We start from the raw sequence: 24,425 nt of genomic DNA, 5'->3' as shown, positions 1-24,425 counted from the left end.
CTCATCACAGACCCCTGCAAGCGTCAACCCGGCTTTGACCTAGCACGTTATGACTGGGCCCTCCTCAATCGCTATCGAACAGGCCATGGCCGGTGCGCCGCTATGTTCCATCGCTGGGGAGCCAGAGACGACCTGAACTGCCCCTGCGGCTCCAGACAGACTATGACCCACATAGTCAATGACTGCCACCTCTCCAGATTCAAAGGAGATCTCGAAACTTTACATCAGGCTCAGCCTGACGCTGTTGACTGGCTATGGAAGAAGGGCAAACGCTAGAAGAAGAACTGCCTCCTTCTCTTCAGGATATCCTTGTCCTGCCTCAGGTCTGGCTTCTTCTCTATCGGAGTGCACGAAGAGCCTGCTGGTGGGGCGGAGTCCTCAGATGGCCTTTGCGTTCACTCTGGCCTAGTTTCTAACCCGGTAGGGATCCTAGTTTCTGCACCATATTCATCATCCTGTTTCAAAACTCCATTCCTTTGCATTTAAATGCTACACTTCGTATCACACTGTTAACTAGGACAACGAAGATAATCTTCACTTTTGATTGCAAGCCACGCTTCCCCCCTCTTTGCTGCCCAGGGCACTGATCTGCTCTCATCCACCTGTGTGACAACTCCTGAGCTGTGCCCAAGGCTGTCTTTGTCTCAAGGGACAAGTCTCAAATTTCTTAGTTCTCTTGTTTTACATTCACTTGGACACATGGGCAACACAAGATGCCTAAACATATGAAAGACTAGGGGCTGGATGGTGTCGCACCTGGTGGAGTGCATGTGGCACAGTGTGCAAAGACGCAGGTTCAAGTCCCCACCTGCAGGGATAAGCTTCACAAGTGGTGAAGCAGGGCTTCAAGTGTCTCTCTTTCTCCTCTATCTCCCCCTTCCTTGTCAATTTCTCACTGCCCTAGCTCATAAATAATAATTAAATACAATCTTTTAAGAAAACATACAAAAAATGACCATCCATAAGACAGACATGTGATCATAAATATTATTTGTTAACCACTCATAACATTTTTTTTCTCACTGACCAGTTTATGCACTAAAAGCAGTGGGACTTGGTGTCTGTCCTTAAATTTCTAAAAGGTTCTAGAAGAAGAATCTAGAAGGATAAGATTCCCTTGTAGAGATCATTCTTAGCAGTTCATTAAGGACTCATATGAGTAAATGAGTAGTGGTTATTTAGACATGATACACTTCTGGGTATAGAACACATCTCCCCCCCACACACACACTGCTTTACATTTTTTTCTCCATACTGCTGATATTTAACAACTTGATCATAATGTACTTTTATATACTTCCCCCCCACACACACATTTTTTGTTCTTAGGATTTTTTTTTTAACATGTTGACCTTTTGATTGATGGCTGCTATTAAATTTTTTTTCGATCATTTCTTCAAATATTCTTTCTGTTCCTCCTTTATTTTTTCTTTTACTTGCTTGAGGTCAAAAATGGTACACATGGTAGGCTACTTCTCCAGCTTTTCTCTTTTTTCTCTGTATTGATTTCTTTTCTGCTGTTTCAGTGGAAGTAACAATTTCTCTTCCTGCTTGGCAATCTCCCACTATTTCTGTGTAATGTGATTTTCCTGTACTGTTTTCATCTTAATCATTGTATTTTAAACTCAAGATATTTTATTTGGGTTTTATTTGGGTCTTTAACAAACCTACTATGCTTCTAAATATATATATTAGCACATGGAATATAGAGGTTAACTTTTAGAGTAAAGATTGAAGTCTTACATATTCAAAATCTTCTTGATCTTAGAGACATTTTTTCTCATTTTAAATTGTTATGCTGAAAAGCTAAATTTCTGTCAAGGAAAATGACAGTTCACAAAAAAAAAAAAATCACATTTTCAGATGGTGCATTTGATTAGTCACCAGCTAGATGGCTTTGTGCCTCAGGCCAGACTTATACCTGTAGCTTAGAGCCCATCTTCCCAAGTTCACCTAGCCAGTCCTCTCAGGTAGGGAGCAGGGAGGCAGTGGATTTGCAGCAGATAAATTCTCTTGGGACATTTGCAGTGACAGCCTCTTGACCTACCTCACCTCCAAGGCCATGACTGATATCCGTGATACAGGGCACCACAACCATAGCGTTCTCTGCTTAAGCACGATACTTCTAAGACCATATAGTGCTCTAACGTGTTCTGGGTAGAGTCTAGGCTTCATTTGCGATTTGAATCTGTTGGTCCAATGTTAGGATTCATGATAGGCTGGGAGGTTCAAAGGACCTTAGTGAAAATTCCTCAAGAGAAGAAGTGGTAGCCAGCTGCACAAAGAAATACTGCTGGGTGGGGGGGAGGGGCACCCCATGAGCTTGGATGCAAGAAGGCAGCAACTGAGTTGCGGCTTCAGATGTGAACATGCAGAATGATGGAGACAGAAGAGGGACAAGGAGGCAGAACTTGAAGGAACAACAGGGAGGGAGGCAGGGAAGTTGCAGCCACATGAGAATGCTGAAGCCGTTCTGGGTGGTTAACTAGGGTGGTTTCCACAACTGCGTGTGTGCATTGCTATAATTTGGAAGAATAAATGCATAGTAGAGAAAATAATGATTTATGAATATTCCTACACCAGGTTTTGAAATTAAATGAATGGAAAATCGGGTGCCAGAGGTCCAAACGTCCTCTCTGGATGTTGTCATCATTGGTCATCCTTGTTCTAAGAGGTTATCATTGTCTATGCAACCAGGCACATTAATTGTGTATGGATTAGTCACCAAATTAAATTACAAAATAATCTTTGCTCTGGTTCATCTTTTTTTTTTACCCAAAATGAGGGTCATGGACATTTTCCAAGGAAATCACTCAGGAAGTATATCTATAAGGACTCAAAGAAAAAGGTCTTCTTAAATGCCTTTCCCAAATATCTGTTTCTTTTTTTTTACATTTTTGCCAGAGATAACTAGCAACACACTTCTTAGTCAACCCCCATATAACAATGAAAGTGTCTCTTTCCGTTTGAGGATCAGGCCAGTTACAACATTACAAGGAGTCACAAGAGTTTTATAAGCTGCTCTTGGGTATTATTCGGTCCTTTCCAAGTCAACAACAGTGCACTGAAAAGAGACGTCTCCCTCGAAAGCAAAGCCGCTCACATCGAGTGGAAAGCCCATGGCGGCATTTTCAATGGCTATACTTACAGCTGCTCTTCTGTGTTCTGTAGTGATCTTCAAGAACCCCTGCACTCCTCAGATGGATTTGAAAGAGGAAAACCTCTCTAAGGTGAACAGACTAGTAGAACAAACCCTTCTCCAATGTCCTCAAAAACTCTCTTGGGCCTGAACTTCTCAACACTGGACTTGTGCTCTTAATTCCAGATATATTTTTTTATTGTAATGAACTAGTCATACCTTCCAGCTCCCTGCAGCCAAGTTCTGCAGGGCGCCTGCTGCCCCTTCCAGCGTGTCTGCATTTGAGCACTCAGAGAGCAGTGTGAGGTAGGGTTTGACTATGGACGGGTGCCACAGCATCTGGATCCCTTTGGGTGGTTCTGCACAGTCTGGTAGAGGTCCTACTCCGTCCCACTGGGGAAAGAAAAACGACACAGTCAACATCTTTATCATCTCAACACTCTGTCACATCGGCTTCTGGAGACAACACAGATGAAAGCAAGCACGAGGGGTCACCACAAACTGGGGAACTTGGGATCATGGGTAGAGAAGGCGAGGGTCTGTACGCAACTGATGGTGACTCACAGTCGCACAGGTAAACTCAACGAGGCTCTCTGCTTCTAGAATGCGTCAACAGGAACCACAGAGATGGACTGATGGGGAAAAGTTCAAGGCTACAGCTGACGGCAGCTTATTGTATAGGCTGCATACTATGGCACGTCACAGGAGATGACAGCAATCAACATCCTAACAATCCTACCCATCTTATATGACTACATTGAGATACACACCCATATGCCCTTATAAATACATGTTTGGGGGCCTCAGTGGTAGTGCAGCGGGTTAAGCGCACATGGCCTGAGGCACAAGGATTCTGGTTCAAGCACCCGGCTCTCCACCTGCAGGGGAGTTGCTTCACAAATGGTGAAGCAGGTCTGCAGGTATCTTTCTCCCCCTCTTTGTCTTCCCATCCTCTCTCGATTTCTCTCTGTCCTACCCAACAACAATAACAATGACAGCAATAACAACAACAATAACAACAACGATAAACAACAAGAGCAACAAAAGGGAAAAAAAAAATAGCCTCCACGAGCTGTGGATTCGCAGTGCAGGCATCGAGTCCCAGCAATAACCCTGGAGGCAAAAAACAAAACAAAACAAAAAAACCCCACATGTTTGAGGGGACCAGGTGGTGGCACACCTGACTAAGTGCTCTCATTACAATGTGAAAGGACCCAGGTTCAAGCCCCTGGTCACAACCTGCAGGGGGATATCTTCACAGTGGTGAAGCAAAGCTGCAGGTATCTCTCCCCACTCCCCTCTCAATTTCTCTGTCTCTATACAACAATAAATAAATTAAATAACAAAACATATGCTTGTTTGACTTTGCAAAAACATGATAAACAGAAGAAAAACGTGATGGCTTAGGTAGGTGAATGTAGCTCTTATGGCAATTCTGATAGCTAGTTTGCTTGGAGTGGAGGTCTAATAAATAAATCAGGTGACATGCATTCATAGGGTTTATTGCTGGGGTTCGCTGCCTGTACAACAAATCCAGTGCTCCTGACAGTCATTTTTTCCTCTTCTTATTTCCTCCTCCTTTCCTTTCCTTGATAGGACAAGGAGATATTGAGAGGGGAAGAGAAGACAGAGGGGGGCAGGAGGAGAGAGAGAAAAGAGATAGAGGGAGAGAGGGAGGGGGGAGAGAGAGAGAGAGAACACTGCAGCACTATTTCATCACTCATGAAATTTCCCTTACACAGTTGGGGTCTGGGGGTTTGAACCCAGGTCCTTGCATATGGTAATATGTGTGCTTAACCAGGTGTGCCACTGTGTCTGGACTTATTAATATTTTCAAATGTGGCTTACAGCTATGAAAGGACATTAGCTGACTACTTAAAGTGACAGTGGTGAAAGGATATTGGCACTTTGTGGTGGATGTGACAGAGTAACAGGTATTCTGTCAATATTCACCTAAAAACAGAATGAAATGTTTGATGAACAGAGCAGGAGGAGGAGATAACACAATGGTTATGCAAACAGACTCATGCCTGAGGTGATGAGGTCCCAGGTTCAATTCCCTATACCACCCTATACCACCCTAAGCCAGAGCTGACTAGCACTCTGGGAAAACAAACGAACCAGAGCAGGATGGGAAATGGTTCAACCGAGTCTGTGGTTTATATCAAGTAAAATGCATTTCAGAACCTGGGATGATAATAAAAATAGACATTTAAAATGCCCTGTTATTAACCCTTCTGGAGCTTTGCCTAGGAGTGGAATTGCTGGATCATAAGGCATCTCCATTTCTGTTTGTCTTAGGATTCATCACTGTTGTCCACAGTGGTTGGACCAGAAGGCTGGGTCATCCTACTCTGCCACTGGAGGAAGACGGGTCCTGAAATGAGCTCAGCCTAGAATGTTCCCTGCGGTGACCAAGGACTATGAACTCAGACTGATAGGGAATCAGATGTCACACAGGCTCCTGTGGTAAATGTGAATATATATGTGCGCTGGGTCAGGTTGATGGAGTAAACAGTTAATTTTATTTATATATTTTCTTCAAGTTTGGGACCTACTCTCTGCCCTAATCCCACTTTCCAGCCCTATTATCAATGCTGACATCATCTTCCCAGACAATATTTTCAGTTCGTCTCCATGTTAGCTATCAAACTAAGCATAAACCAAAAAGGCCATGGGTCCCCTGCATATATATATATATACCTAATATAGACTTCGTTGCTTCTTTCCACCCTATGATCCCTATACTCATCTGCTCCAGTCCTACTGTGTGGTTCCTGTTCATTAATCATTTTGTCCTACTTTATATCTTTTTTAAAAAAAATTTCTATATTAATTTATTTTCCCTTTAATTGCCCTTGTTGTAGTTATTATTATTGTTGCTATTGATGTTGTTGTTGTTAGATAGGACAGAGAGAAATGGAGAGAGGAGGGGAAGACAGAGAGGGGGAGAGAAAGATAGACACCTGCAGACCTGCTTCACTGCCTGTGAAGCGACTCCCCTGCAGGTGGGAAGTCAGGGGCTCGAACCAGGATCCTTAGGCTGGTCCTTGTGCTTTGTGCCACTTGCACTTAACCCGCTGCACAACCGCCCAACTCCCCCTACTTTATATCTAACTGCCTTATATCTTACTGTCTTTTATCCACCAAGTTCCATAACATCATGCTGACTTCCTTGGGCAGACAACCTCACCACTGGAACTTCCCCTCTACAAAGCCCTACCCCACTAGGGAAAAATAGAAACAGGCTGGGGGCTCCACTTGCCAACGCCCATGTCCAGTGGAGAAACAGCTACAGAAGCCAGAACTCCCACCTTCTGCACCCCATAAAGAATTTTGGTTCATACTCCCAGAGGGGGAGAAATGTTAAGGTAAGATGATCAGAGGACTCTGAACTGCAACTCAGTCAGCACCCAGAGAGAGAAGAGGGAAAAAGGAAAGACATCAGAAGTAATAATAGGTGTAGGTGTGACTTAGGAAGAGAAGGCAGGACCATAGGAAAAAGTGGGGATATTATATATATATTATATCGCCATTTAAATTTACTCAATTTAAATTATCAGTCTATATATATATATATGTACACACACACACATACATATATATATATATATAATTGACTGATAATTCCAGAAATAATAGTCAACCCATATCTGCAACCTTTGGAAAACTGCTGTAGCTTCCAATGGAAGGACTGGTGACACAGAACTCTGGTGGTCAAAACGTTGAGGAGTATGCCCCTGTTACTTCATTATTTTTTAGATTAATATCGAGTCACTAATAAAATTTTTAAAAATTCCCTTTTCTATTACTATTATGCTTTAAATAATAAAATAAGTAATAAAGATAATAAGTAATATAATAATATTCTGATTATTGATTACATTTTTTTGGTAGAAAAATTCAGTGAGCATCATGGAAGTAAAAATGAAGCCAAGTACTTGTTCAAAAAAATATATCCATGGGGCCAGGTGGTAGCACAGTGGGTTAAACACAGCTGGTGCAAAGCGCAAGGACCGGCATAAGGATGCTGGTTCGAGCCTCCGGCTCCCCACCTGCAGGGGGTTGCTTCACAGGCGGTGAAGCAGGTCTGCAGGTGTCTATCTTTCTCTCCCCCTCTCTGTCTTCCCCTCCTCTCTCCATTTCTCTCTGTCCTATCCAACAGCAATAACAACAACAATAAGGGCAGCAATAAAATGGGGGAAATGGCCCATTTTGCTCCTGTGAAGCAGCCCTCCCGCAGGTGGGGAATCCAGGGGCTTGAACTGGGATCCTTATGTTTGACCTTGCACTTTGTGTCATGTGTGTTTAACCCGCTGCGCTACTGCCCGACCCCCATATATGCAGTTTTGAAAGATATTCACAGTAGAGCAGTTGCCTTATAATTGGGGGGAGGTATTAAGTTAGTTAACCGATTTGTGATTATAATAATTGCTTAAGATATTACAGTCTAATACATAAACTGCCTAAGCATGTGTCTGTATAAATATCAAAAGTAAATGGCACTTCAAAAATGTGTAAATTCCAAAGTTCTGAAAAGTTTACAAGAAGAAAATATAGGCTTATTTTTGTATCCTTGGAACATAAAAATGGGAGTGTTTTTAATGTCAAGTCACTTGACTGTTACAAATAATTCCAACACTTTCCTCATTCACATTCCAAGGAAAATATCAATACTCATGCTTCTTTTACTCCATGACAATGGAGTATCTTAGTTAAATCAAGGCTACAGCTCAGAGATGAATGGCGTCCCTTGAATAGATGGCCGACATTCCACTGAAGGCCACTCCAACACAGCCATTCCATCTCAGTTATCACACGGACATTCCAGGAAGAAAGCTTTTGTTTTCTTCTAAAAAAATTTTTTTTTCAAAACCATCTAAACATGATTCTGCACCTGTGCATAGCTAATAAATGAGACCAGTACATCTCTTCAAATACATTTAAAAAAAAGAAAGAAACTGAAGTATTTGTGTCATATTACTCCTGAATGGTTATTTCAGACTGGCTTGCTACTAGACAGAAATATCACTGGAGCGGGGTTGTATGGTGGTGCACCTGGCTGAGTGCGTGTTACAATGTGCAAGGACACGGGCTCCAGCTCCCCAGTCCCCACCTGCAGAAGGGAAAGCATCAGGAGTGGTGAAGTAGTGCTGCTGGTGTTCTCACTCCCTATCTCCTCCTCCCTCCCCTGTAAATTTTGCTCTGTCTCTATCCAATATAAAATAAAATAAATGAATAAATAAATGACATAGAGGAAAAGAAAAAGACATATCACGGGAGTGGCCTAGGAGGTGGTGCAGTGGGAGAACATATATGAGGGCCATGGTTCAATTCTGGGCACTGTGTGTCTTGAGTGATGCTCTGATTTAATTTGTTTTGAAGAGAGGAAGTGGGTGGGGCGGGACAGGGAAGGGGAGAGGGAGAAATATGAATGAAAGAAAGAAAGAGGGAGGAAGGGTGGGAAGGAGAGAGAGACAGAGAGAGAGAGACAGAGAGAGAGAGGGAGAGAGAAAGAGAGGTAGGGAGGGAGAGAGAAAAAATATATTAAGATATGGGGGCTGGGTGGTGGTGTACCCAGTTGAGTGCACATGCTACAATGTTCAAGCCCCTGGTCCCCACCTGCAGGGGGAAAGCTTTGTGAGTGGTGAAGCAGGGCTGCAGGTGTCTCTCTGTCACTATGACCCCCTTCCTTCTCAACTTCTGGCTGTCTCTACCCAATAAAGATAATCAAACAATTTAAGATATCATTAGGAAAGATAACATTCTGTAAATGTGTTGATTCTGTTCCCAAAGTATGAATAGTTAAGGCTTCTCCAAGAAAGTCATTCTGGGTAACTGAAGCTGCAGCTGTCTGTCCTGGGACATGCGGAATTCTTCCCTTTCTGTTTTCTCTCTTGCCATCCTCCTGAAGATTTCAAGGTCTCGTTTTCATATGCAGGACAACCTAGACTGTGAAATTCAGAACTCAACTTTGCTGCAATGCCCCTTGTTGATAAGAGCTGTGCCAGCAGTGGGAGGTGTCGTGAAGTAATGTTTATGTGCTCATTACAAAATGTAAGCTTTCAGGAGTGGAGACAACAGCTGGGCTATCCTTTGCTCGTTTTTATCTTGTTCTCCTTTCTGAAATTCTGGACTATAAAAGAAAATGAATGGTGAGAGCAGCCGACAATTTTCTTCTGCTCGGAAGCGTGATCTATGCGGCTCTTAAAATGGCTTTTATTATGAGCTTAACGGCTACAGAGAGGATCTCAAGGAAATGAAAAGGCAACTAAAGTGAACGGGGTGATCACTGATGAGTTGAAAGGGAGTTTTCTGCTATTTGCAAACACGGCTGGTGCTCCAGCATTGTAATACTGATGAGAAAGACGCATCTCAATTTCAGTCAGGAAAACAGGCCTTGGGGGCTGGGCAGTAGTGCAGCGGGTTAAGGACACATGGTGCAAAGTGCAAGGACCAGCGCAAGGATCCCAGTTGGAGTCCCCGGCTCCCCACCTGCAGGGAGGTTGCCTCACAGGCAGTGAAGCAGGTCTGCAGGTGTCTGTCTTTCTCTCCCCCTCTCTGTCTTCTCCTCACTCGATTTCTCTCTGTCCTATCCAACAACAATAACAGCTATAACAGCAATAACAACAACAATAAGGGCAACAACAAAATGGGGAGAATGGCCTCCAGGAGCAGTGGATTCTCAGTGCAGGCACCAAGTCCCAGCGATAACCCCGGAGGCAAAAAACAAAACAAACAAAACAACCCAGGCCTTCCCCTCGGCAGTTTATTCAAACTCTTATTGACTAAGTAGCAACTAAACGTGCCATTTTCATCCCCCATGGGATAAGCAGGCTTCCTCTGTAGGAGCTGGTCTAACAGACAAGATGTTAGTGATCTGGCAAGTCTACACCCAGAAGACGATAAAGAAACAGTGGCGATGGGATTGGAATGAAGTCTTGAAAGAGTTTTGCACATTTTTTTTGCATGCCAACCTTCTAGAATGAGTAGACTTGTGTGCACAAGAAATCATGAGATACACATGTTAAATCATAACTTATAAAAGTATGAAAATAGGAAGGAAGGAATGAAGGAATGAAAGACAGAAGGAAGGAAAGAAGGAAGAAGAGAGCGAGGGAGAGGAGAAAGAAAGGAAGGAAGAAAGGAGTGTAAAATGGTTGCCTGCAACAATGGAGCCATGTAAGTACTAAGTCTCAGCAATAATTCGGCTGTCAAAAAATAAATTTAAAAAGAGAAAGCGTAAATAAACAGAACAGCTTTTGGTTTCCTTAAAGCCCTAGCTATGCTCTAAGGGTGTATTTTTATGAGAAAGACAGACAGAGACTGCCACAGAGACAGGCACCATAGCCCCATACAGCTTTGGCAGATAGCTGTTCTGGGCATTGTCTGGGGATTCAGGCATGAAAAGCCTCCATGCTACTACTGAGACATCTCTTCAGCATGAATCCATCCCCTTCACTTTTATTTATTGGACAGAGACAGTCAGAAATCAAAAGGGAAGGGGGTGATGGAGGGGAAGAGAGACGGAGAGACACCTGCAGCACTGCTTCACCACTCGCTAAGCTTTCCCCCTGCAGGTGGGGACTGGGAACTGGAACCCTGGTCCTTGCCACTGTAATGTGCCCTCAACTAAGTGTGCCACCGCCTGGCCTTGTGATGTCTACTTGAGGCTGCTCTGTGCTTTAAAAAGTCACACAAGGGGAGTCGGGGCGGTAGCGCAGCGGGTTAAGCGCAGGTGGCGCTAAGCACAAGGACCAGCAGAAGGATCCCAGTTCAAGCCCCCGGCTCCCCACCTGCAGGGGAGTCACTTCACAGGCGGTGAAGCAGGTCTGCAGGTGTCCCTCTTTCTCTCCCCCTCTCTGTCTTCCCCTCCTCTCTCCATTTCTCTCTGTCCTATCCAACAACAATGACATCAATAATAACTACAACAACAACAACAACAAAACAAGGGCAACAAAAGGAATAAATAAATAAATAAATAAATAATAAAAATTTAAAAAAAGTCACACACTTGTACAAACAACTGTATTTACTGTTGACTGTAAGCCGGTGATCCCCACAAATAAAAAAAAAACAGAAAAAGAAAAGAAAATTATCTATGTTCATACATTTTCAAGTTAGAGGTATCAGATACTAAAGTGTGGCCCCCCCTAAAAGTGGCCCTGAAAGTACACGTTTGAGGGAAATAGAATGAATGATTCTGTAGGACTAAGGGGGTTTAAAAATAGTAAACAATAAAAATAAATAAAAATAAGAAGAGTCGCCTATGTGAACACCTGACACATGCCATAGCCACAGCAGGACATCCATGCTTCACTGTCCCCTCCAGCCTTGGGGTTCTGCACAGACCCACCTGCTCAAAGTCACCTGCTCGGCCCCAGCACAGACCTCAGTGGTGCTGAATGACGTCACTCCTCCAGGGAGGAGAAAGCAACGCAGCAACAAGGGAGGCCAGCACAGCTAAGTGAAGTCAGAACTCTGAAATCTGGCCACTTCCAACAAGGTCTGGAGGTGTGGACTGAAAGGGGTGAGGGGGTCCAGGTGGTCTGTACTGGAGGGGCATGAGTGCTTTGGTGGTAGGGTGGGGGTGTCGCCTATTTCAATGAGGTGTGAAGCTGTGCTTTGAAAATATTTCTAGTTTCATAAATGAAGGTTATCTGAGAAGAACCAGAGAGGACCAAAAAAAAAAAAAAAACCGAATAAACACAACATACACACACACACACACACACACACACACACACACACACACACACAACACATGTGTGAATCATTGGCGTACTGCCCCAAAGTAAAGGACCCTGGGGTGGGGGAGGAGGTGCAGAGAGTTCAGGCCCTGGAACATGATGGCAGAGGAGCACCTAGGTGGGGGGTTAGCATGTTATGTGGAAAACTGAGAAATGTTACCCATGTGCCAACTCCTGTATTTTACTGTCAACTGTAAACCATTAATCCCCCCCAGTAAAGGGGGAAAAAGGTCTGATTCAAGCCCAAAGACAGGGAGGATGAGCCAGACCTACTGGCTGGTCCCTTAGGGCTTGCCCAGGGCAAGGGGGACTCTTTAGGAAATGTCCAGAGACAAGGCAGCATCTTCTGCAAGACCTGGGTGGCTGTCACTTACGGTTTTTTTGTCTCCGCTGTCCCAAGATGCCTCACTGCTGTGACCTGGCCTTGGAAGGGCAGAGCCCTGTCCCTATCTAAGTAGCAGGGACCGTGTCCTACAGGGGAGGGATGCCTGTACGCAGCCATCACCTGGTCTTGGGGCTTCTTCTTCTTCTTCTTCTTGCCCCAGCAGCCGGAGCTCTCGGCATCCTTGCCGTTGGTCTCGCCGCACAGCAGCCCATCCAGTTCATCTGTCCCCATGTGCTGTCCCTGAGACGTTTCTGCTGCCAGCCGGTATGAGAGGTTCCTTAAAATGCACACACAGTTTTCAACGGTCTGGAGAACCCCCCAAAAAAAGGACGAACAGAAAAAAAAGGGAAAACAAGAGGAGCAATGAATAAAAACTAACAAACTAACCTGCAGTCTTCCCCCCAGACACAGCAGTCAGTCTCCACAAACATGTTTCTGGTTGCAAGCACTTAGCTCTAGCCTCCTACAGTCTCCCTGGACAGCCATTGTGGGAAGGATTTCTTTCACTGTGGAAGAGTTCTCCCACCTCCCCTCCCCAGGACACACTCATTGGCAACAAAGAGCTGAACAAACGGTCGTCACTGTGGAGTGTTGGGGACTCGGCAAGAACCCACAGACACAAGAGGTCACAGGTGGTGTTCCTTGCAAACAAGTCCCCCTTGGGGACTGGGGTTCACAGTCCTGAAAAAGATGGATGATGGGGTGGTGCCACATCGACCATGCTCCAGCGCACGTTCTAGGAGTGAAATTGGAGCAGATCCAAGCCAGGGTTGTTTCAGGCAAGTTAGGCTGGATCATCACTTGGAAGCACCTGCGTTTCCATGCTACTAACTTTCCTTGTGATCACTGCTGGTCTGATTCCTTTCTTCCTTCTTTCTTTCCTTCCTTCCTTCCTTCCTTCCTTCCTTCCTTCCTTCCTTCCTTCGTCCCTTCCTTCCTTCCTTCCTTCCTTCGTCCCTTCCTTCCTTCCTTCCTTCCTTCCTTCCTTCCTTCCTTCCTTCCTCCTTCCCTTCCATTTTTGCCTCCAGGGTTATTGCTAGGGCTTAGTGCAGGCACTATGAACACACTATTCTTGGCGGCCATTTTTTCCAACCCCCCCCCCCCATTTTATTTGATAGGAGAGAGAGTGGGTGGAATAGAGGGAAAAAGAAAGATAGACACCTGCAGACCTGCTTCACCACTTGTGAAGTATCCCCACTGCAGGTGGGGGGCAAGGGGCCTCAATCCGGATCCTTGCGCTTAGTGCTATGTGAGTTTAGCTGAGTGCGCCACTACCTGGCCCCCACTGCTTTATTTTAGCCTGGGGGCTAAATAGCGGCTAAGGACTCTGCACACAGAGTGTAGAGCTGCACTCCTGTAGAGCCCTATGGCTCTTTACTATTGACTGTGCGGTAAGGATAACGATTCCAGTATCTCTGTGATAGGCAAGACAGTGCTCATGTTTTAGTCTGGGGGAGAGTTTGTATGGATGGTGGGGAGACGAACTCTCCACTCAGAGATGCTCACACTCTCACTTCTGGATCCTGGAAGTACATTTGGTTTTGTCTCAGGGGAATCGAGATTGCAGGTAATTGAGGTTACTTATCAACTAAGCTTCATAAGAGAAGGGATTTTTGGATACTCTTGGAGGATCCACGAAATCATGACTCTTTAAATGAGATAAGAAAGCAGTGAAGTTAGCCCTCTAAGTGCTGTGAGGAGACCAAGATCACTCTTCAAAGCTCTGAATCAATTTTTCCCCTCTCATATTAATTAGTGATTTACATGACTACAAATTGATAGGAATGTACATAAATACCATTCTCACCACCAAAAAACTGTGTCCTATCTGCTTCCCCAGAGCCCTTCCCTACTAGGGAAAGAGAGAGGCAAGCTGGGAGTATGATTGACCTGTCAACACCCATGTTCAGTGGGGAAGCAATTACAGAAGCCAGACCTTCCAGATTCTATATCCCACAATGACCTTGGGTCCATACTCCCAGAGGGATACAGAATACGGAAGCTATCAGGGCAGGGGAGGGGATATGGAGTTCTGGTGATGGGAACTGTGTGGAGTTGTACCCCCTCTTATCCTATGGTTTAGTCAATGTTTCCTTTTTATAAATAAAAAATTAAATTTAAAAAAAAAAGCTCTGAAGTTGGAGGAAGGGACCACAAGCCAAGGAATGTAGGCAGCCTGCAGTCACCAGGACAGACAGATTCTCCCCAGAGTCGCCAGCAGGAACACAGTCCTGGTGATACTCCGGAACATGCCACCAGGTTTTGTTCTCCTGATCACCTTGAAAACAGGGAGGTCACAGTCTGTGTTGCTTTAAGCCACCATATTGGTGGTAATTGGTAAGTGGTTCTGACAATACCAGGAAACCCAGTCTGTAGGTGCTGGGCACAAAACATGCTAAATGAGGACTTCTATCATTAACAGTAGTTGAGACACCGCCATGTGACGGCCGTTATTTAGGGAAAGGAACATGGTCCCATTTTATGGATGAAGGTAATAACTGGTAGCAGGTGGCACCGTAAGTCTCTCACCCTGGGCTGCCACTGGAAGAACCAGAGCTAGCAGGGTCTAGAGCCTGTACTGCCCTCTTCCTCTCACTGGAATTTCAGGCCTTTGACACAACAACAGGGAGCGTGAAAGTCAGCCAGGAAACCCCATTTTCAGGCTGTCTCTGGAGCCGTCACCAATATAGACCTTTCTTGTCAGCTTTCCAGGGTTTCATGGACTGCAAATCTCACAGGCTTTGAGTCAACCTGGTTTTCCTCTTTCAAGCATCCTTTCAGCATTTAAAAACTAGAAAAAAAAATTATAAACTGGCACGAAAGCAGGTAAACCACAGGACAGTGCGTGGAAGCAGGAAACGTCTTCACGGCAAAGAAAAAAATGTTATGGTCTGAGTCCGAATGCTTTTTCAAATCAGTTCAGACTGATTTCCCTGACATCAAAAGCTGGGGAGAATAAACCACTTTCTCACCCTCCTGTTCTTCCTCCCTGGGGGTATCTCTGTGATTCTGTTTAGCAAATAACTGGGGGGGGGGGTTATCCTTGCAGTCTCAAGAAAAGCTGTTGAATCTACCTGAGGCAGACAGATGGCTTAAAAGAAGCTGGAAGGAGACAGAACAAGTAGGATTTGAACAAGCGGGGAGGGAAGAGAGAGGAGGACGGGGCAAATGGGTGGGCAGGACTTATCTCTCTCTCTCTCTTAGCTTTTTTTTGGTGTGTGTCTGGGAGTGGCTTGGTTGAGGATAACCAAGGAAGTGCCTTTTGCTAAAAGGATGGGGTAAAGACAGAAGAAGTCCAACAACAACAACAACAACAACAACAACAAAAGCAGTCATTGCCTTTCTCTGGGACCCAGGAGAAGGCTTGTAGCAGCTGGTGGCTTTGTTTCTGACATCCATTGTTGTCAACAGCACGTTTAGTGGTTCCTCTTGGTCACCAGGGTCACTGTGACTCCTTTTGTTCTGTCAGAAAGGGCTAATTTGGAAGTCATCTGTAGACTGCTGCCATATGTTACCCAATCAACAAACGGTCCCAATTACAGGAGCCAAGCTGAGAACTTGCATGGTCTCCAGGCTCTTTGAGTCATTAACTTCACTGGCCTTAAAGGGATTGTGCCCCACTCCTCACGCACATGAACGTGTGTCACTGTGGAATCTTAGGCTTGGTCAAGTAGAGATGGAGAAGACAGTGATGCTACAATTACAACACTTTAAAACTCAGTCCTACATTTCAACCAGCAAAGCACTGCTAAGTAACTAACCAAACCTGATTCTTTCAAAAGCTATTATGATCCCTCTGGCTGCAAAAAAAAAAAAAAAAAAAAAAAATACAAGCCACTCAGCTATGACTTCTCTTGTAGCAGCAGGAGGTAGATAGGACAAAAGGCAGATCTGAACTACCACCCCCCCACACACACACACTCTGCTACACATTGTACACACTTGATGGTAACAGGAACTTGTTCTGAGTGTCTTCAATCTCCAGGGAAGCCTAATTCAACTGTCTGCAGAACCAAATGGTTGAGAATTTCATCTCAAGGACAAGTCTCACAACAAGGAAAATCTGGCTGGCTCACTGTACATGGGCTGGTGCAAAGCCTGCCTACCCTCAAATGTCAATACACCATTTTCCCAGCATCAAGATGGCAGACACAGATTTGAGTTCTCCTTCTGTCTCCCAGCTCAAATCATTTTCTCAAAAACTAGTGCTTTCTCTGCAGAGCAGGCAGTCTGCCCTCGTCCAGTCAGTTCCAACAGCATGGTCTTGACTCCAAGGCTTGGGGCTCTTGTTCTTATTTGGGGGGGGGGAGGGTGAGGCAAGGGGGATGCAGTCATGAGGACAGAAGATCTCCAGAGTGTTCCAAGTTTTTCACTGGTTATAAATCTGGTCATTGGTTACTTCTATGAATGTCTGTGGTTTGTAGCATGCTGCTTTTGACCCATACTCCTGAAGACCACCTTTCCCACCTGCCAGGCTAGTATGGGTACTTGGCCAAGGAAGGAAGAGTTGACCAACTCTTACTCTATCTTCAGTGGCAATACCTGGGTAGCACTTAAACTCTTAATATCTATTAGAGTACAAGGCTTAGTGTCTGACTGCCCCATGCCACTCTAAATATGAAGACAGGTAATCTTTCATAGTTCTTCAAAGGCATCATTTGTCTATATTGACAGGCTAAATATTTGAGTAAATACAAGTATTTTCTTGAGTACTGACAGTACTTGACAGGTTACTTATTATTTTTTTAAACTTTATTTTACTTGATAGCACAGAGAGAAATTGAGAGGGAGGGGGAGATAGAGGTGGAGAGAGAGAGACAGAGACACCTGCGACCCTGCTTCATCACTTGTGAAGCTTTCCCTCTGCAGGTGGAAAGGGGCTTGAACCTGGGTCCTTGTGCACTGTCATGTGTGCACTTAGCCAGGTGCACCACCATCTAGCCCTGACTGGTCTCTTCATAAGGAACTCAATTTTCCTGTCTATGATAAGAGACTGCACACAGTCACTCAGGTATTGATAAACCTGTGTTACTTCACTTCATCTTTGGAAACAGTTAACAGGAAATAGCTGGACACAAACAACAGCAGTGCTGGTGACAGTATTTATCAGACTGGCCAGGACTCATTGGATGGGGTGGGGCAAGGGGTAGGGTCCAGAACTAGGAGCAGAGCTCCTACAATTCTCCACCACCTAAGTTGGATTAAGCTGGTTAAGTAGTATTGGGCTTAATGGATTAAGAGAATCACTTTTATTTGGTTCTTGGTTGGATTTTGTAATGAAATCACATGGTATTTCACTCGTGTTCATGTTAAACTTGTACCTTCCAGGCAGACTCTCATCACAAGATGCTGATCAGCCTTCAGTGGTATGAAGATCAGAGGATAATATCTGATATTCAGGTGCAGAAGATTGGGCTGGAGGAGGTTCATGTGTTTACTAGATGCCCCAAAGGCAAGCCTGATGACAAGGGCGAGTGGAATGACATGCGGTGGAGATTAAATCATAGCCAGGGCTACCTTTGCTACCAAGGGACATTTTTCAATGTCTGGGGAGATTTTGCTTGCCAAGGGTGGAGGATGTTAAGAGGCATCTACTGGGGGAAGGCCAGAAATAGGTTTCAAAACCATACAACACATAGGATGTTCTCCACAATGCAAAGATTATATGGTCCCCATGTCTATGCAAATCTGGGTAACTCTTGTTATGGTATCACATGCATTGAAAAGCCATGATCAAGTTCATATTTATATCAGGATATTACACACCTATTTAAAGTCAATCCATATTTATCATGAGAGAAAATTATCTCAAATACAGGACAAGGCTACCCAACTCATTTCGACTCAAGAACGATAATGTTAAATAACTACTGATACAAACCAATTGACAGTCTCTTGTCATATTTTTTTCAAGTAACATGTGATATAATGAAGCTGTTATAAAGCTACATTATATGAATATGGGGTCATTCTAATCTGAAGTGTCTCTCAATACTTTTTCTTCTGATAGTGCAATCTTCAAGATTAAGCCAGAAGTTGGCAGTGATGCAGTATGTCAAACTCTACACACTGTTCGGAACAGTTACAGTTTGAATAACTTTAAAAACAATTACACAAATATATATACACTGCCTTTCCTTTCATGAAGTTTTTTTCTTTTCTTAATTTTTTTGCTTCCAGGGTTATCATGGGGGCTTGGTGCTTGAGGCTGCTCCTGAGGCTGTCTTTTTTTTCCTTTTTTTTTTTTTTTCTCCATCGCTGTCGTTTTCATTGTTGCATAGGACAGAGAGAAGTGGAGAGAGGAGGGGAAGACAGAGGGGGGAGAGAAAGACAGACACCTGCAGACCTGCTTCACCACTTGTGAAGCGACTCCCCTGCAGGTGGGGGGAGCCAGGGGCTCGAACCGGGATCCTTGAGCCGGTCCTTGCACTTAGTACTTGTGCGCCTAACCCAGTGCAATACCCCCCCTGCACTCTAAAAGTTTCTTTCTATACATTTTCTACATACTTTTAAGCATGCTATTGACTACAAAACATGACTTATCTGACCATTTGGTGTTCTATCCTGACTGCCTCGCTGTTCTCTACAGAATAAGAAATGAAATGTATCTAAAATAACCATTTGCCTTCTGAGAAAACTTTTCAGTTGTTTTCTGTTCCTGGGTTTTGTTTTTTTTTTTTTAACTAAACACACAGTAAAATGAAATAATCTGCAATAGTAAAGGTTAGTGTAATTAAAGTACATTTTCCCATTCGAAACAGAGTTTAAACAAATGTCTAAACCCATCAATCTTTTGCTACGTAGTAATGTGACATGTTTATAATGTGGAAGGAAATCAGATATTTTCATGCTAAATGAAAATAAACTTTATGTACTGTTATTACCATAAAACAATTCCACTTTTTATTCACTCTTAATGAAGAGTTATAAATCTTCTAATATTGAAAACCAATATTAAATCAGTGCCAGAAAAGCCAGGTCGGTTGCTAGACTAGAATGAGAAACTCTGTCTAGAATCGTTGGGTTCATGTAAGGAGACCGAGACAGTTTGCAGAGAGAAAGCTTGGCTCACTCCTGGCATTAGTTCTCCCTCAGTGTTTGCCACTGGCTTGTCCCCAAGGTGTGCTTATAGTCTCAGATGCTTCATCTATGCAAACACAACAAACCTTGCTATCTATTTCGCTGCTCCCCAGGGCAGACTGGATCACAAAGAGCAGAGCATCGGTGAGGCCGTCACACTCCCTCATTCTTCTGCGGGCCTCCTCTCCCGCTGAACTCACATTCCTGCAAAGCAAAAGGACCTACAGTCAGCACCTACTGCCCAGTGGTCACCCAAAGAGCCATCTTCTGTGCCCACCTTCTGTTATCATTCTAGAGAAAGCACTTTGCTTGCGATTTTAATGAGCAAGGGTGATTTCAGGAAATACATCCTAGAATGGACAGAGTTTCCAATACTTGTTAACACAACTGTTCAGACAGAGAATACCTGATTCCAGACACATCCTGTGAGAGTGTGATTATCCCTGAGAACTGAAAATTCTCAGACAGTTTGCACAATAAGGAAATAAGCTTTTTAATTTAAAAGACTTCTTCTTCGAGAACTTCAAAGTTTTTTTTTTTTCTTTTTTCAAAAGCAGCTGTTCTGACAGAGTGAAAATATTTTAGATTTTTCTTCTTTGGGAGGTTTGAATTATTCTTTCAAGGACAGAGCTTTCCGTGGACTGAAATTTTGACTTCAATGACCTTCAAAAGATACCTACTTCGGTCCAGTCAGAAGTATGACACAAGTGTATGGTAAGGACATTGGAGTTGCTGAGAAAACTCTGTCACTAGGGTGTGATGGTTCCTTTATGTAGAAGGAATTGTCCCCAAATTCTTCTTGGACTAGTCCATGATGGTTAAAGCTAAAGGAACATATTCTAAAGGAAGTCACAGTGGGGAGAGATCATCTAGAGCTGCCAGAGGCACAAGGAAATCGAGATAAGTTAGTCATGGGATTAATGACTCCAGTTGACAGCACTTCTTCCCCGGCCCCCCTCCCCTGCCATGGTCCATATCTGGTTCCAGCAGAGGATTCCAGAAGTGACTGATTTACAGACAATTCAGCACATAGAGGGGTGCCAGATGTGAGCTGATGGATCGAACAAAGAGGCTGAAAGAATTGGGGGACCATAAAGAAGGATGAAGAAAGAGTGAATGGTAGGCAAGCAGTCTTCAGCTTTGGTTTGCTTCAGTATCACCCAGGGAGCAGATCCAAGTAGACCCCCGGGGCCCAAGTGGAATGAATAACTTGCATATTTGGCAATGATAAGGTTGAGAGCCTACTGGTCTGGCTCTCCTTTTACTGTCAAAAGGTTTGGCCATGTGGCACGTCTCCAGAATCAGTGGACAGGGACAGAAGCAGCCCAGGGAGAATCTGAGTAGATGAAATCCTTCCACATCCACGCTCTCATTTCAATCTCACACATAGTTTGCTGTTAGATTTCACTGTGGATGGATGGATGGATGGATGGATGGATGGATGGATGGATGATGGATAGACAGATGGGAGGATGGACAGATGAATGGGTGGACAGATAGATGAACAGATGGATAAATGGACAGATGGATAGATGAATGCATGCCTGTGTCATGATGCTAGTGTCTCACATCAACATGATTCCAGTGTTCGCAAAGCACCTCTTATTCTGAGAGAGAGAGAGAGAGAGAGAGAGAGAGAGAGAGAGAGAGAGAGGTATAGCGACCACAGTATTATTAACATCCAGAGAGCTTCTCTGGTGCTGTCCACAGTGTTTGCCTGTGGTGTTGGGATGCAAGCCTGGGTCCACCTGCATGGTAACACATGTGTTCTAGAAGGTGAGCTCTGTCCAAATTCCCTTTTACTATATATTACAAGATGAAAAAAGTGATGTCCAAAGAGTTTTCTACGAGTATACAGAGAAAAAAGTGCAAGAAAAAGTAACTCTATAAAGGAGAGGAGGAGGAAGAAGCAAATTGAGCATGGTGTGCAATATAGGTGGGCTGGTTCCTTCCTCCCTCCCTCCCTCCCTCCCTCCCTTCCTTTCTTCCTTTCTTCCTTCCTTTCTTTTTTTGGAACTAAAGCACATTCAGAGTATAAATGTTCCTCTGTTATCTAAAAAGCTCTGTAGAGTGTGTTTAAGTAGAATCTATCAGCATTTTAAATGGAAGAGTGATAAAGGTTATTCAATTCCAGTTAGTATTTTTTGGCCTTTGCCCATCTTAAAATACAAACAAAACCCTTCAGTTCCTTACATAATTTAACGGGGCAAACATTGACAGCATTTTTTAAGTAAAGTGTATGGATTCTGCCTTGGGGTGGCCACACTTCATTTTTCACAGGGTCTCTGAGAGGTGAGAGGGAGACCAAGTTTTCTGTGGGGATAAAGTGACAAGAGGGACATCAGTATGATTTTAAATGAGAAGAATGCTTTTGATAACAAGCTTTGTTTAGATTTTCCTCCTAAAAATTATTATATTTTTCATTAGTTTGAGCTTCAAGGCTGTTAGAATAGCTTCAAAGACAGCTCTGAGCAGATCTCATTGGCCAGCAAGATGTAGGGGGTAAGGAGTGCTTCTGAGTCTTCAGTTTTGCTTTCTACAGATGTTTACGGGCTCATTTTCAGAGAGAGAAGGCGGAATTCATATTCCAGAGAGCATTAGGGAAGGTGGTGTATATGCTAGCCTGAAAGACCCTCGAAAATGTTCTCTGAACTATAGATTGATAAATAGATAAACGTACAGTCTTTCCTTGTCAGTGGTGATCGGAAAGTGGGCAGTGTCAAGCCAATGGAAGCATCAGAACTAACATCGTTGTCAACATTCTATCAATGGGCATCATGAGGATTTCTCATCATTCTAGGTTCCGTTCGGTTCTAGCCTAGTGTCCTCCACAATTCAAGAAACTACTGTCAGAAAGAGAGAACGCAGGGTGAAAGTTGAACTGGGGGTGGAGTACTTCACCAAAGCAAAGGACTCTGGGGGAAGGTATGGAAGACAGGGGGGAGGGGGCTTGGATCCTAGGTTGGAGGTGAGAATATGTTGCTGACACTCATGATATAAAGCTTGGAAATGGAGCCTGTGGGTGGACAGCTGTGCTGTGAAGATGGTATGAACTGTCTGATGCTCCCAGAGGGATCAAGAATAGGGAAGCTTCCAATGGAGGGAATGGGATGTGGAGCTCTGGTGGTGCGAACTGTGTGCCTCTTATCCCACTATCTTGTTGCTCATTATTAAATCACTAATAAAAAACCCATGAAAGATATGTTTAAAAATTTACTTATTGCATATGAAATAGAGAGATAGTTTCAGATGCTGGGGTGGAGGGGAAGGGGTAGGGGATGATCAGAGTATACGTTGGTGCATGTCTGCATGTCATGCTGGAGACCGAACTGGCAACCTCAGTCAGATATGCAAGTCCTTTACTCTACCAGCTGAGCAATGTCCTTGACTGTTGTGTAGGAGACTGAGAATTGGCACTGGCAGAAATTTCAGTGCTGGGCTACCTCTCCCTTTCTCTTTCTACCTGCATGAAAAAGTGAAATCATGCTTGCATGAGGTACTAGATCTGTTAAATTTTAGCAATAATAATAAAATTAAAAATAGCTTTGAGGGATTAGGAAGATAGCATAATGGCTATGCAAAAAGACTTTCATGCTTGAGGCTCTGAGCTCCCAAATTTAATCCCAGCACCACCATACACCAAAGATGAGCAGTACTCTGATAACTTTTTCTCTAGTTAAAATAAATAAAAACTAAAAATATTTAAGTAAATAACATTAATATGTGGTTCTACTTTAGTGTTCGACACTGAGTCAACATTCTCTCTACAATGACCCTCCTACCTGCTAGACCAAATCATCTTCAAGGGCCTCTCCTGATGCAGGATTTCACCAAGAAATACTCGGATACTCTCCCAGCTCAGCATGTCTGGGTGCATCCCTCCACATTTCTTCTGATCACCTGTATGGCGACTGAAGTTGCTTTCGCTCAAATCTGAGTCAGATCTCTTGGGTCCTGACATCTGGCTGAGGTTCTCCAGCTGTGTGTTAGTCACACCTTTCTTTAGAACAAAGATATCTGCAATTCCATCCAAGAGATGGCTCCAAGGTGGAATTCAGGTCTTGCAGGCAGGAGGTCTCAGGTTCAATCCTCAGCACTGCATATTCGAGAGTGGTGTTCTAGGTCTCTCATTAACTTCATAAATACTCTATATTTAACCCTTCTGCTGGCATGACCCACGGACAAAAGCCAACAGCAGCAGCAAAAGGAAAATGTCACGGGTCAAAATGGAAAATTGAGTCCACAGATGAACCCTTGGAGATGTTTTCTTTCTTCCTATTTGCACCAAATCACTTCTCGTCAGCCAGGTACAGTTTAGTGCTAGTCTCAAAACCTGAGTTTTGAAAGACATGTAATAAATTCATAGGCTAGGGGAATGTCAAACGGTAATTCAATATTCACTGGACCAACCCAAGAGCTTCTGGGAAAATGAACCAGGAGGCTAAATAAATAATCATTGATGCCAAGGTCACCCAGTATCTTGAATTCTGAGTTCTCTGTCTTCTACGAAGCTGGAGAACAAGGCTGACTAAGGAGGAATTACAGGTAATTGGCTACTCGCCTTTTAAATGTTGAGGCTGTGGGTTGGAGGACTTTCAAGATTGGACATGTTTGGGGTTATGGATCACTATTATTAAAATGACCCTTCCAACTTTTCATTTCATCTCATCACCGAATTCCCGATAATACCGTCCTGTAATCTTTCCATTTATTTACTTGCAGGGAAACTTGAACACATTGCACTTCAAAGGTGTATTAAAGATGGGGATCAATGTGATTCTTTTAAAAGCTCCCTTATCTAGCCAGTTTTCCGGCAGGTGCATTTCTTGTTTTTCATGATTGCTTTGATCCCTCACTGATGCCTGACTGAGAACCAGTAAGAACCGCCCCCGCCCACTCCAACATGGAGACTTTCAGTAGTGAGCAGGCAGAACTGCATCTACTTGTAGTTCTCACTCCTCCCCTCTCTTCTACTCCCGTTTAACTGGGACAATTCTCCGGTGACCTCAGATCCTTTGATTCTGCATATTTGTGCTAAGCCTGCCTCATCTTGCCCTGCACAGCAGCAGAG

The 24,425-nt window shown here is 43.9% G+C and overlaps 1 protein-coding gene across 5 annotated transcripts in view; it reads right to left on the bottom strand.

Annotated features, from left to right (window-relative positions):
• CTNND2 (catenin delta 2) overlaps positions 1-24,425 on the bottom strand; it is a 767,681-nt gene that overhangs the window by 86,466 nt on the left and 656,790 nt on the right. For all 5 annotated transcript variants that reach the window (XM_060191168.1, XM_060191170.1, XM_060191172.1 and 2 more), the window contains 3 exons: positions 19,441-19,558; positions 12,395-12,580; positions 3,359-3,532 (listed from right to left, as the gene is read on the bottom strand). In XM_060191168.1, coding sequence (XP_060047151.1) covers positions 3,359-3,532; positions 12,395-12,580; positions 19,441-19,558 — 478 coding nt within the window. The remainder of the gene's footprint in view (positions 1-3,358; positions 3,533-12,394; positions 12,581-19,440; positions 19,559-24,425) is intronic.

Source organism: Erinaceus europaeus, chromosome 5, assembly GCF_950295315.1.
Source record: "Erinaceus europaeus chromosome 5, mEriEur2.1, whole genome shotgun sequence".
Taxonomy (NCBI): Eukaryota; Metazoa; Chordata; class Mammalia; order Eulipotyphla; family Erinaceidae; genus Erinaceus; species Erinaceus europaeus.
The sequence above is the reverse complement of the archived record's forward strand: the minus strand, read 5'-3'. Positions and strand labels throughout refer to the sequence as shown.